The 12,354-nt window shown below is 45.1% G+C and overlaps 1 protein-coding gene across 1 annotated transcript in view; it reads left to right on the top strand.

Moving 5' to 3' along the window:
• katnal2 (katanin p60 subunit A-like 2) overlaps window positions 1-12,354 on the top strand; it is a 107,968-nt gene that overhangs the window by 54,300 nt on the left and 41,314 nt on the right. The window contains exons 6-7 of the mRNA XM_085975307.1: window positions 11,779-11,868; window positions 11,970-12,068. Of these exons, the coding sequence (XP_085831433.1) occupies window positions 11,779-11,868; window positions 11,970-12,068 (189 nt within the window). The remainder of the gene's footprint in view (window positions 1-11,778; window positions 11,869-11,969; window positions 12,069-12,354) is intronic.

Raw genomic sequence — 12,354 nt, 5'->3', positions numbered from 1 at the left:
CATACAGTTCTAGATGAGCAAAAATTTTCTACAATTAAATATTGGGAAGACCGAAGCCATTGTTTTTGGTCCCCGCCACAAACTCCGTTCCCTAGCCACTGACTCCATCCGTCTCCCTAACATCTGTCTGAGGCTGAACCACACTGTTCGCAACCTTGGTGTCATATTTGACCCTAAAATGAGCTTCCAACCACACATCCGCAGCATAACAAAGACCGCCTACTTCCACCTCCGTAACATCGCCCGTCTCTGCCCTTGCCTCAACTCATCTGCTGCTGAAACCCTCGTCCATGCCTTTAAGAACATAAGAAATAGGAGCAGGAGTAGGCCATTCGGCCCTTCGAGCCTGCTCTGCCATTCAATGAGATCATGGTTGATCTTCTGCCTCAACTCCATTCACCGGCCCTATCGCCATATCCCTTGATAGTCAGAAATCTATCGACTTCTGTTTTGAATATACCCAATGACTGAGCCTCCACAGCCCTCTGGGGTAGAGAATTCCAAAGATTCACCACCCTCTGAAGAAATTTCTTCTCATCTCAGTCCTCAATGGGCTACCCTTTATCCTGAGGCTGTGGCCCCTGGTTCTAGATTCCCCAGTCAAGGGAAACATTCTCCCAGCATCCACCCTATCAAGCCCTGTAATAATTTTGTATGCTTCAATGAGATCCCCTCTCATTCTTCTGAATTCAAGAGAATACAAGCCTAGTTTACTCAATCTCTTCTCATACAACAGTCCCGCCATCCCAGGAATCAATCTCGTGAACCTTCGTTGCACTCCCTCTATGGCAAGTATATCCTTCCTTAGGTAAGGAGACCAAAATTGTACACAGTACTCCAGGTGTGGTCTCACCAAGGCGCTATATAATTGGAGTAAGACTTCTTTACTCATGTACTCAAATCCTCTTGTAATGAAGGCCAGCATACCATTTGCCTTCCTAATGGCTTGCTGCACCTGCACATTCACTTTCAGTGACTCATGTACAAGGACACCCAGGTCCCTTTGAGCATCTGCATTCCCCAATCTTTCACCATTTAGGAAATACTCTGCCTTTTTGTTTTTTCTACCAAAGTGGATAACTTCACATTTATCCACATTATATTCCATCTGCCATGTTCTCGCCCATTCACTGAGCCTGTTGAGAGCCCCTTGAAGCCTCTTCACATCCTCTTCACAACTGACACTGCCACCTAGCTTTGTATCATCAGCAAATTTGGAAATTTTACATTTAGTCCCCTCATCCAAATCATTGATCTAGATTGTGAAATAGCTGGGGCCCAAGCACCGATCCTTGCGGTACCCCACTAGTCACAGCCTGCCATCCTGAAAAAGACCCGTTTAGCCCTACTCTTTGTTTTCTGTCTGTTAACCAATTCTCGATCCATGCTAGTATATTACCCCCAATTCCATGTGCCCTAATTTTGTTCACCAACCTCTTGTGTGGGACCTTATCGAAGGCCTTCTGAAAATCCAGATATGCCACATCTACCGGTTCCCCTTTGCCGACTCCACTAGTTACATTCTCAAAGAACTCCAATAAGTTTGTCAAACAGGATTTCCCTTTCATAAATCCATGTTGACTCTGCCCAATCTTACTAATAGTTTCTAAGTGCCCAGTTATTGCATCCTTTATAATAGATTCCAGCATTTTCCCAACTACTGATGTGAGGCTATAGTTCCCTGTTTTCTCTCTCCCTCCTTTCTTAAATAGTGGGGTTACATTTGCTATCCTCCAATCTGCAGGAACCGTTCCAGAATCTATAGAATTTTGGAAGATGACAACCAATGCGTCCACTATCCCAATGGCCACCTCGTTCAAAACCCTAGGATGTAGGTCATCCGGTCCTTGGGATTTATCGACTTTTAGTCCCATTAATTTTGCTAGTACTGTTTTTTTACTAATAATAATTTCTTTAAGTTCCTCATTCTCGCCACACCCTTGGTTTTCTCGTATTTCTGGGAGGTTATTTGTGCCTTCCTCCGTGAAACAAAGTATTTATTTAATTTCTCTGCCATTTCCTCATTCACCGTCTCTGACTGTAAAGGACTTACATTTACCTTCGCCAGTCTTTTCCTTTTCACATACCTATAGAAGCTTTTACAATCCGTTTTTATATTTTTCGCTAGTTTGTGTTCATATTCCAGTTCCCCTTTCTTTATCAATTTCTTGGTCCCCCCTTTGCTGATTTGTAAAAAGACCCCAATCCTCAGGCTGACCGCTTTTTCTGGCAGCTTTATAAGCTTCCTCCTTTGACTTAATACTAGCTCTAATTTCTTTTGTTACCTCTATACTTGACTATTCCAATGCATTCCTGGCTGGCCTCCCACATTCCACCCTACATGAACTTGAGGTCATCCAAAACTCGGCTGCCCGTGTCCTAACACGCACCAAGCCCCGTTCGCCCATCACCCCTGTGCTTGCTGACCTACATTGGCTCTCGGTTAAGCAGCACCTCGATTTCAAAATTCTCATCCTTGTTTTCAAATCCCTCCATGGCCTCGCCCCTTCCTATTTCTGTAATATCCTTCAGCCCCACAACCCCCCGAGATATCTGCGCTCCTCGAATTCTGCCCTCTTGAGCATCCCTGATTATAATCGCTCAACCGTTGGTGGCCGTGCCTTCTGTTGCCTAGGCTCTAAGCTCTGGAATCCCCTGCCTAAACCTCTCCAGCTCGTAACCTCTCTTTCCTCCTTTAAGACGCTCCTAAAAACCTACCTCTTTGACCAAGCTGTTGGTCACCTGCCCTAATTTATCCTGATGTGGATCGGTGTCAAATTTTTTGTCTTAAAAATCTCCTGCGCAGCGCCTTGGGACATTTTACTACATTAAAGGCGCTATATAAATAGTAGTTGTTGTTGTATATTCTATGCAAAAGACAAGGCTGAAGCGTTTGCAACCATCTTCAGCCAGAAGGGCCGAGTGGATGATCCATATCGGCCTACTCCCGAGGTTCCCACCATCACACAAGCCAGTCTTCAGCCAATTTGATTCACTCCACGTGATATCAAGAAACGGCTGAGCGCACTGGATACAGCAATGGCTATGGGCCCCGACAACATCCCGGCTATCATGCTGAAGACTTGTGCTCCAGAACTAGTCGCGCCTCTAGCCAAGCTGTTCCAGTACAGCTACAACACTGGCATCTATCTGACAATGTGGAAAAATGAAAGGACAGAATGTTTAAAAATAAGAGTGCGACAGAAAATGGGGCCAAAACAAGGAGAAATGGTGAAAAGACAAAGTTAAAAGCTCTATATCTGAATGCACGCAGCATTCATAACAAGATAGATGAGTTGACGGCACCAATAGATACAAATGGGTATGATCTGATCGCCTTTACAGAGACATGGCTGCAAGGTGACCAGGGCTGGGAACTGAATATTCCAGGGTATTTGACAATTCGGAAGGATAGACAGAATGGAAAGGGAGGTGGGGTGGCTTTGTTGGTAAAGGATGGGATCAGTGCAGTGGTGAGAAGTGATATTGGCTCAGAAGATCAAGATGAAGAATCAGTTTGGGTGGAGATAAAAAATAATAAAGGGAAAAAGTCTCTGGTGGGCGTAGTCTACGGGCCCCCGAACAGTAGCAATACTGTTGGACAGAGTATAAATCAACAAATAATGGAGGCCTGTAAAAAAGGTACGGTAATAATCATGGGTGATTTTAATATCCATATTGATTGGACAAATCAAATTGGCCATGGTAGTCTTGAGGAGGAGTTCATAGAGTGCATCCGGGATGGTTTCCTAGAACAGTATGTAATGGAACCAACCAGGGAGCAGGCTATCTTGGATCTGGTACTGTGTAATGAGAGAATTAATAAATGATCTCATAGTAAAGGATCCTCTAGGAAAGGGTGATCATAGCATGGTTGAATTTCAAATTCAGTTGGAGGGTGAGAAAGTTGTATCTCAAACCAGTGTCCTGATCTTAAACAAAGGCAATTACAATGGCATGAGGGCAGAACTGGCTAAAGTGGACTGGAAAAATAAATTAAAGGGTTAGGCAGTTTTAATGCAGTGGCAGACATTTAAGGAGATACTTCATAACTCTCAACGAAAATATATTCCAGCGAGAAATAAAGATTTTAAGAGAAGGGAGCACCATCCGTGGCTAACTAAGGAAGTAAAGGATGGTATCAAATTGAAAATGAAGGCATACAATGTTGCGAAGATTGGTGGGAGACCAGAGGATTGGGAAAAAATTTTAAACCAACAAAGGATGACTAAAAAATAATAGAGTGAAGATGAATTAATAATAAAGAGAGAGAAGATGAATTATGAGAGTAAACTGGCAAGAAATATTAAAACAGATAGTAAGAGCTTTACAGGTATATAAGAAGGAAGAGAGTAGCTAAAGTAAACGTTGGTCCCTTAGAGGATGAGACTGGGGAATTAATAATGGGGAACGGGGAAATGGCAGAGACTCTGAACAAATATTTTGTATCTGTCTTCACAGCAGAAGACACTAACAACATCCCAATAATGGATAATCAAGGGGCCACAGGGAGGGGGGAACTAAAGATAATCACTATCACTAAGGAAAAAGTACTTGGTAAAATGGAGTGGGCCTTTGGCGTAGCGGTAGCATCCCTGCCGCTGGGCCAGAAGGCGTAGGGTTTCGAACCCCGCTCCAGACAGTCCCGGCAAGTGGAGTCGGAGCTCCGGCTCTAAATTCTGGGTTGACATCCAGCGGAATACTTGCGTCCGTGGGTGTGGGTGGCCCCCCCCCTCGTATGGGTTGTGGGAGCCCGTAAAACCCTCCCGCCATAGGACTAACCACCCTAATGGCTGGCACGAAGATGGTTACGGTCACGGAAGGAGCATTAATCGTGGCCAGAAATCCTTCCACCACTTCATACAGTTCCCCAAAGGGAACAGTGTGAAGACACGTACGACGACGACTTGGTAAAATAATGGTACTAAAAGTCGACAAGTCCCCTGGACCAGATGGCCTGCATCCCAGGGTCTTAAAAGAAGTGGCTGCAGAGATAGTGGATTCATTGGTTGCAATATACCAAAATTCCCTGGACTCTGGAGAGGTCCCAGAAGATTGGAAAACTGCAAATGTAACACCCCTGTTTAAGAAAGGAGGGAGACAGAAAGCAGGAAACTATAGACCAGTTAGCCTAACATCTGTCGTTGGGAAAATGCTGGAGTCCTTCATTAAGGAAGCAGTAGCAGGGTATTTGGAAAATCATAATGCAGTCAAGCAGAGTCAGCATAGTTTTATGAAAGGGAAATCATGTTTAACAAATTTGCTGAAGTTCTTTGAGGATGTAATGAGCAGGGTGGACAAAGGTGAGCCAGTGGATGTAGTGTATTTGGATTTCAAGAAGGCATTCGATAAGGTGCAACATAAAAGGTTACTGCATAAGATAAGAACTCAGAGTTGGGGGTAATATTTGAGCATGGATAGAGAATTGGCTAACTAACAGAAAGCAGAGAGTTGGGATAAATGGGCCATTTTCTGGTTGGCAAACGGTAACTAGTGGGGTGCCACAGGGATCGGTGCTGGGGCCTCAACTATTTACAATCTATGTTAATGACTTGGATGAAGGGACCGAGTGTAATGTAGCCAAGTTTGTGGATGATACAAAGATGGGTGGGAAAGCAAGTTGTGCAGAGGACACAAAGAATCTGCAAAGGGATATAGACAGGCTAAGTGAGTGGGCAAACATTTGGCAGATGGAGTATAATGTGGGAAAGTGCAAGGTTATACACTTTGGCAGGAAAAATAAAAAAGCAAATTATTATTTAAATGGAGAGAGATTACAAAATGCTACAATTCAGCGGGACCTGGGGGTCCTTGTGCATGAAACACAAAAAGTTAGCATGCAGGTACAGTAAGTAATCAAAAAGGCAAATAGAATGTTTGCAAGGGGGTTGGAGTATAAAAGCAGGGAAGTCCTGCTACAACTGTACAGGGCATTGGTGAGACCACACCTGGAGTACTGCGTACAGTTTTGGTCTCCTTATTTAAGGAAGGATATGCTTGCATTGGAGGCAGTTCAGAGACGATTCACTAGGTTAATTCCAGAGATGAGGGGGTTGACTTATGAAGAAAGGTTGAGCAGGTTGGACCTATACTCGTAATTCTGTGGAATTCTCTGCCCCAGAGAGCCGTGGAGGCTGGGTCATTAAATACCTTTTTAGGTGGAGAAAGACAGATTTTTGCAAGATAAGAGAGTGAAGGGTTATGGGGAGCAGGCAGGGAAGTGGCTTTGATCCCAAGATGAGCCATGATCTATTGAATGGCGGAGTAGGCTCGAGGGGCAAGTGGCTTATTCGTGCTCCTATTTCTTATGTTCTTAAACTGCCCACGTATGTCCTGTCCACAAAAAGCACAACAAATCCAACCTGGCCAATTACCGCCCCATCAGTCTACTCTCAATCATCAGCAAAGTGATGGAAGGTGTCATCGACAGTGCTATCAAGCGGCACTTACTCACCAATAACCTGCTCACTGATGCCCAGTTTGGGTTTTGCCAAGACCACTCGGCTCCTGACCTTATTACAGCCGTGTTCCAAACATAGACAAAGGAGCTGAATTCCAGAGATGAGGTGAGAGTGACTGCCCTTGACATCGAAGCAACATTTGATCAAGGAGCCCTAGTAAAACTGAAGTCAATGGGAATCGGGGAAAACGCTCCACTGGCTGGAGTCATACCTAGCACAAAGGAAGATGGTTGTGGTAATTGAAGGTCAATCATCACAGCCCCAGGACATCGCTGCAGGAGTTCCTCAGGGCAGTGTCCTAGGCCCAATCATCTTCAGCTGCTTCATCAATGACCTTCCCTCCAACATAAGGTCAGAAATGGGGATGTTCGCTGATGACTACACAGTGTTCAGCACCATTCACAACTCCTCGGATAATGAAGCAGTCCATACCCGCATGCAACGAGACCTGGACGACGTTCAGGCTTGGGCTGATAAGTGGCAGGTAACATTCGCGCCACAGAAGTGCCAGGCAATGACTATCTCCAACAAGCAAGAGTCTAACCACCTCCCCTTGACATTCAACGGCATTACCATCGGCGAATCCCCCACCATCAACATCCTGGGGGTCACCATTGACCAGAAACTTAACTGGACCAGCCACATAAATATTGTGGCAACAAGAGAACAAGAGCAGGTCAGAGGCTAGGTATTCTGTGGCGAGTGTCTCACCTCCTGACTCCCCAAAGCCTTTCCACCATCTACAAGGCACAAGTAAGGAGTGTGATGGAATACTCTCCACTTGCCTGGATGAGTGCAGCTGCAACAACACTCAAGAAGCTCGACACCATCCAGGACAAAGCAGCCCATTTGATTGGCAGCCCATCCACTACCTTAAACATTCACTCCCTCCACCACCGGCGTACCGTGGCCGCAGTGTGTACCATCTACAAGATGCACTGCAGCCACCCGCCAAGGCCTCTTCGGCAGCACCTCCCAAACCCGCAACCTCTTCCACCTAGAAGGACAAGTGTAGGAAGTTACACAGCACCAGGTTATAGTCCAACAGCTTTATTTGAAATCACAAGCTTTCGGAGCGCTGCTCCTTCATCAGGTGAAGTGAAGAGAAGCATACAGGCACAGCATATATAGTCAGAGAAAACTGCCAGATGATTACAGGTAATCTTTCTAACTGCCCTTTATCACACCTCGGCAGAGAGATAATCACAGCAATCAAAGGTGTGAATGGTGTCCAAACAGGTCAGTCAGGAAAACATTACATCAAAGAACAATGAGGTGGGGTCACAAGGGGCCAAATGTTGCAGATGCTGGGGTCTGTATGAAAAACAGAAAAAAAACTTTGCTGGAAATCACAGCAGGTCCGGCCGCATCTGTGCAGAGAGAACAAGCCAACGACGACTCAAGTCTGGATGACTCTACGTCAGGTGGGGTTACATGTAGCGTGACATGAACCCAAGATCCCGGTTGAGGCCGTCCTCATGAGTACGGAACTTGGCTATCAGGGTTGTGTGGTGTCGTGGTCGCTGTCCTCCTGAAAGCTGGGTAATTTGCTGCGAACGATGGTCTGTTTGAGGTTAGGCGGCTGTTTGAAGGCGAGTAGTGGGCTGTTTCAGGAGAACAGCGCTGTTTCAGGAGAACAGCGACCACGCCACCACACAACCCTGCCACGGCAACCTCTGCAAGACATGCCAGATCATCAACACAGATACCATCATCACACGTGAGGACACCACCCACCAGGTACATGGCACATACTCCTGTGACTCGGCCAGCGTTGTCTACCTCATACGTTGCAGGAAAGGATGCCCCGGAGCATGGTACATCGGCGAGACCATGCAGACACTGCGACAACGGATGAACGGACACCGCACAACAATCGCCAGGCAGTAGTGTTCCCTCCCAGTCGGGGAACACTTCAGCAGTCAAGGACATTCAGCCTCCGATCTTCGGGTAAGCATTCTCCAAGGCGGCCTTCGAGACACATGACAACGCAAAATCGTCGAGCAGAAACTGATAGCCAAGTTCCGCACTCATGAGGACGGCCTCAACCGGGATCTTGGGTTCATGTCACGCTATAGGTAACCCCACCTGACGACGTAGAGTCATCCTGACTCGAGTCATCGTTGGCTTGTTCTCTCTGCACAGATGCGGCCGGACCTGCTGTGATTTCCAGCAAAGTATTTTGGGTTTTTTCTGTTTTTCATACAGACCCCAGTATCTGCAACATTTGACCCCTTGTGACCCCACCTCATTGTTCTTTGATGTAATGTTTTCCTGACTGACCTGTTTGGACACCATTCACACCTTTGATTGCTGTGATTATCTCTCTGCCGAGGTGTGTGAAAGGGCAGTTAGAAAGATTACCTGTAATCATCTGGCAGTTTTCTCTGACTACATATGCTGTGCCTGTATGCTTCTCTTCACTTCACCTGACGAAGGAGCAGCGCTCCGAAAGCTTGTGATTTCAAATAAAGCTGTTGAACTATAACCTGGTGTTGTATGACTTCCTACATTTGTCCACCCCAGTCCAACACCGGCATCTCCACATCATAGAAGGACAAGGGCAGCAGGTGCATGGGAACACCACCACCTCCAAGTTCCCCTCCAAGTCACACACCATCCTGACTTAGAAGTATATCGCCGATCCTTCATCGTTGCTGGGTCAAAATCCTGGAACTCCCTACCTATCAGCACTGTGGGAGTACCTTCACCACACGGACTGCAGCGGTTCTAGAAGGTGGCTCACCACCACCTTCTCAAGGGCAACTAGGGATGGGCAATAAAAGCTGGCCTTGCCAGCGACGTCCAGATCCCATCAGCGAATAAAATAAATGAATTAATTAAATGCACTGTGGGTGCAGGCTCTCGCATGTCTCCATCCCCTATAATATTGGCTGTGTGAGTTCTCAGGATTTCCTTTTTTTTCTCAGCCTAGTTTAAGATATGGATGTCTGCTGATTCTCTTCCAGTTGCCTCTCATTCTTGTAAATTGTGAGCAGCGACTATTAGAATTTTGGCAGATCTAAGCAAATTAGGCAGGAACCTAATTTCCCATGCAAATCGGGGTCCTACGTCAGTTGTAGGATCTGTTTGGAATTTTCAGTTCCAATGGGTGGAGAGAGTGCTGCACCCACTCTGCCCAGTGGTACTAGACATTTAGCGGTTTAACCAGCTGTCCTTAAGGGCACTGCTGCAGACCACTCAAAATGGAAAGTTTCAGGTGTAAAAGTGATCAGGGATCAGAAGGAGCATAAACTGACTCTCTCAATACCTGACCCTCCACAGCCCTCTCTCAGGATCATCTCTCCCCATCCTTCACTTATCCTAGTTATGAAGATAGGCTAAAGGAGTTGGGACTCTACCCTTTAGAGAAGTGTAGACCATGGGGGAATTTGATTGAGGTTTCTAAGATGATGAAGGGAACAGATTGTGTTCAAGTTGACAGTTTGTTCAAATGAAATAGATTTAAAGAGAACCAGGGGTCACAATTTTAAGTTGTGTAAGGCCAGATCTAGGTTAGATGTCAGGAGGTGGCTCTTTTCCTAGAGAATAATGGACCTCTGGAACAGGCTGCTGTCTAGTGTGGTGGATGCCGATTTGCTGAATGAGTGATCTGGACTAGTTTTGATCGCTTAGATGGGTTGGAGAGGAATTTCCCAGATTTCACCCCCCCCCCCCCCCCCCCAAATTGGTCTGGGTTTGTATTTTTTTTTTGCCTCACCCAAGAGATCACGTGGCACAATTGTGTGGGACAGGCTAGATGGGCCAGAGGGTCTTTACCTGTCTGTCATTGTTCGTAACTTCACGCTGGAGCCGCTGGATTTTTGTCCCTCTCTAATTGGTGAGCTGCTCAAAATGTTCAAGCTGCTTACTGCTGATACGGAAATGAGGCTCAACCGTGAAAATTGGTTGGACCTTTTGCTGCCGCCATTGCCCGGGCGCAGTGGTCACTCTTCTCACTTTGCACTAATTTTGGGTAGAAGATCAAAATTGGCCCCAGCCTGTGTGTCTGCATGTAGTTGTATTACAAAGCCACTGGGTGGCAGTGCAGGAATGTGTTTGTGGCACAGAATTGCAAGGTGTTAACTAAATTGTAAATCTTCTTCATAGTAAACTAAATTGTAAATCTTCTTCATAGTAAACAAATTGAAATTTAAGTGTTTTTATTAAAACTCTTTGCCTTGTTGCAGTATGATTTTATACAGCCACCTTTCTCTTGATGCCACCTTCCAAATATCATTGTGCTCTGATGGTGACCCATGATGTAACTGCCTGTCTGTATACGCTTCCACACTGGGCCTGTACTTAGAATTTCCTCCATACACGCACCAAAGAAATTCTGAGGCCCCTTGTCCGAAGCTAAGGTTGCCAACTCTGGTTGGTTTAATTCCTGGAGGTTATGTCACATGATATCCGGCCGCATGACATTCGCTGCAGTCTGCAAATGTCTGCCTTTACTTAACTGCACGATAACCGCTCTCTCAAATTTTAACTAAGTTGCAGGGAGACCAGTAGCAAATTGTGTTCCAAAGGATGCAAATGCACAGGTTGGTCTTGCCAAACTGGCAACTTCTCAGGCACAATGTAATTGTGTAATGATGTCAGTCCATTATGGCATGGCATCCTCACGAGACAGGCAGACATATGCTAATGTGTTTAAGATGCATGTGCAGGTGGGATGCAAGGTGTCTTCTCTGATTGGTGGGATGTGACTTGGTGTTCCCCAGGGATCTGCACTGGGGCCTCAGCTTTTCACCATATATGTTAAAAAAAAAATAACTTGGATGAAGGAATAGAGAGTTGTCTATCCCAGTTTGCAGATGACACTTAAGTTGGGAGGCACAGTAAGTTGTGTGAATTTGCGTTCAAGAACTAAACATTTCCTAGATGTAAAGTGGAACAAATTAGCCTTACAAGTTTAAATAAAATGTATTCTTTTATCAATGATAAACCCTATTTTTTCAAATGTTATTTCTTCAGACAATCTTCAGAATGCAACCTTTGAAAAGATTGAGTTAGCCTGCAGCAGAAGGGAGGGCTAGTAGGGCAAAGTGGGTGATGTCTGACAGGGATTGAAACTATTTGTTTTCTCTCTTTGGAAAATAGGGTGGTAAAGATACAGGAGAATACAATGGAAGGAATTCAATCATATTTCTGATGTTTTTATTTTCTCTTCACATGAACATTTAGTTTGAAAGGATTCTGTCTAAAACTGGGACCTTTGTCAATTTGGGAGTCCTGTAGAGAAGTGGACTGATTGATGACTTGACCAGTTTGATCCATTAATATATAATATTATTATTGGTGATCCATGCAGGAGAATGGACCGTCTACTCCTCCTGAAACCTCAGAGTTTGGTTTGAACGTGTCTACCATTAAAGTTGGAGATGGGCTTCATCCTAGACGGGTAGGTACTATAATAGTCATCTTTGGATCTACGGATGCCAAGTGAGATGTTCAAAGTAATGAACAAGTTTTCTTAATTTTTTCTTATTAAATTATACTCAGGGCCAGATCATTGACTTGCGTGGCATGGTTCAAGATGCTGTTAAAGACTCATCCAGTGAAATAGCAGTAAACAGCCTGAATTACAACCAAGACCCTTCGGTGAGTCAGGATATAGGTTGTGTTATGCTATGAATATGACTGAGACCTTTTTTGTTTTATCTTTTGAAAATTATGCCAACTGGAATCCAACAATGTGTCATAATAACTCCATTATTGGAGAATTTCTGATGTTGCTGTACCTATGAGAGAGTGTACCAATGCAGAAACACTGTCAGCCACAAAATCACTACATTTGTTGACACTAAATACAGAGACACTGAATGCCATTAAAATAGAACTCAATGGAATAAAAGGGACAGTGGCAGCGTGGATACAAAATTGGTTA

The sequence above is a fragment of the Somniosus microcephalus genome, chromosome 2, assembly GCF_052327205.1.
Source record: "Somniosus microcephalus isolate GS21.2 chromosome 2, FLI_Smic_1.0, whole genome shotgun sequence".
Lineage (NCBI taxonomy): Eukaryota > Metazoa > Chordata > Chondrichthyes > Squaliformes > Somniosidae > Somniosus > Somniosus microcephalus.
Note: the sequence above shows the minus strand (reverse complement) of the source record. Positions and strands in the feature narration are given on the sequence as shown.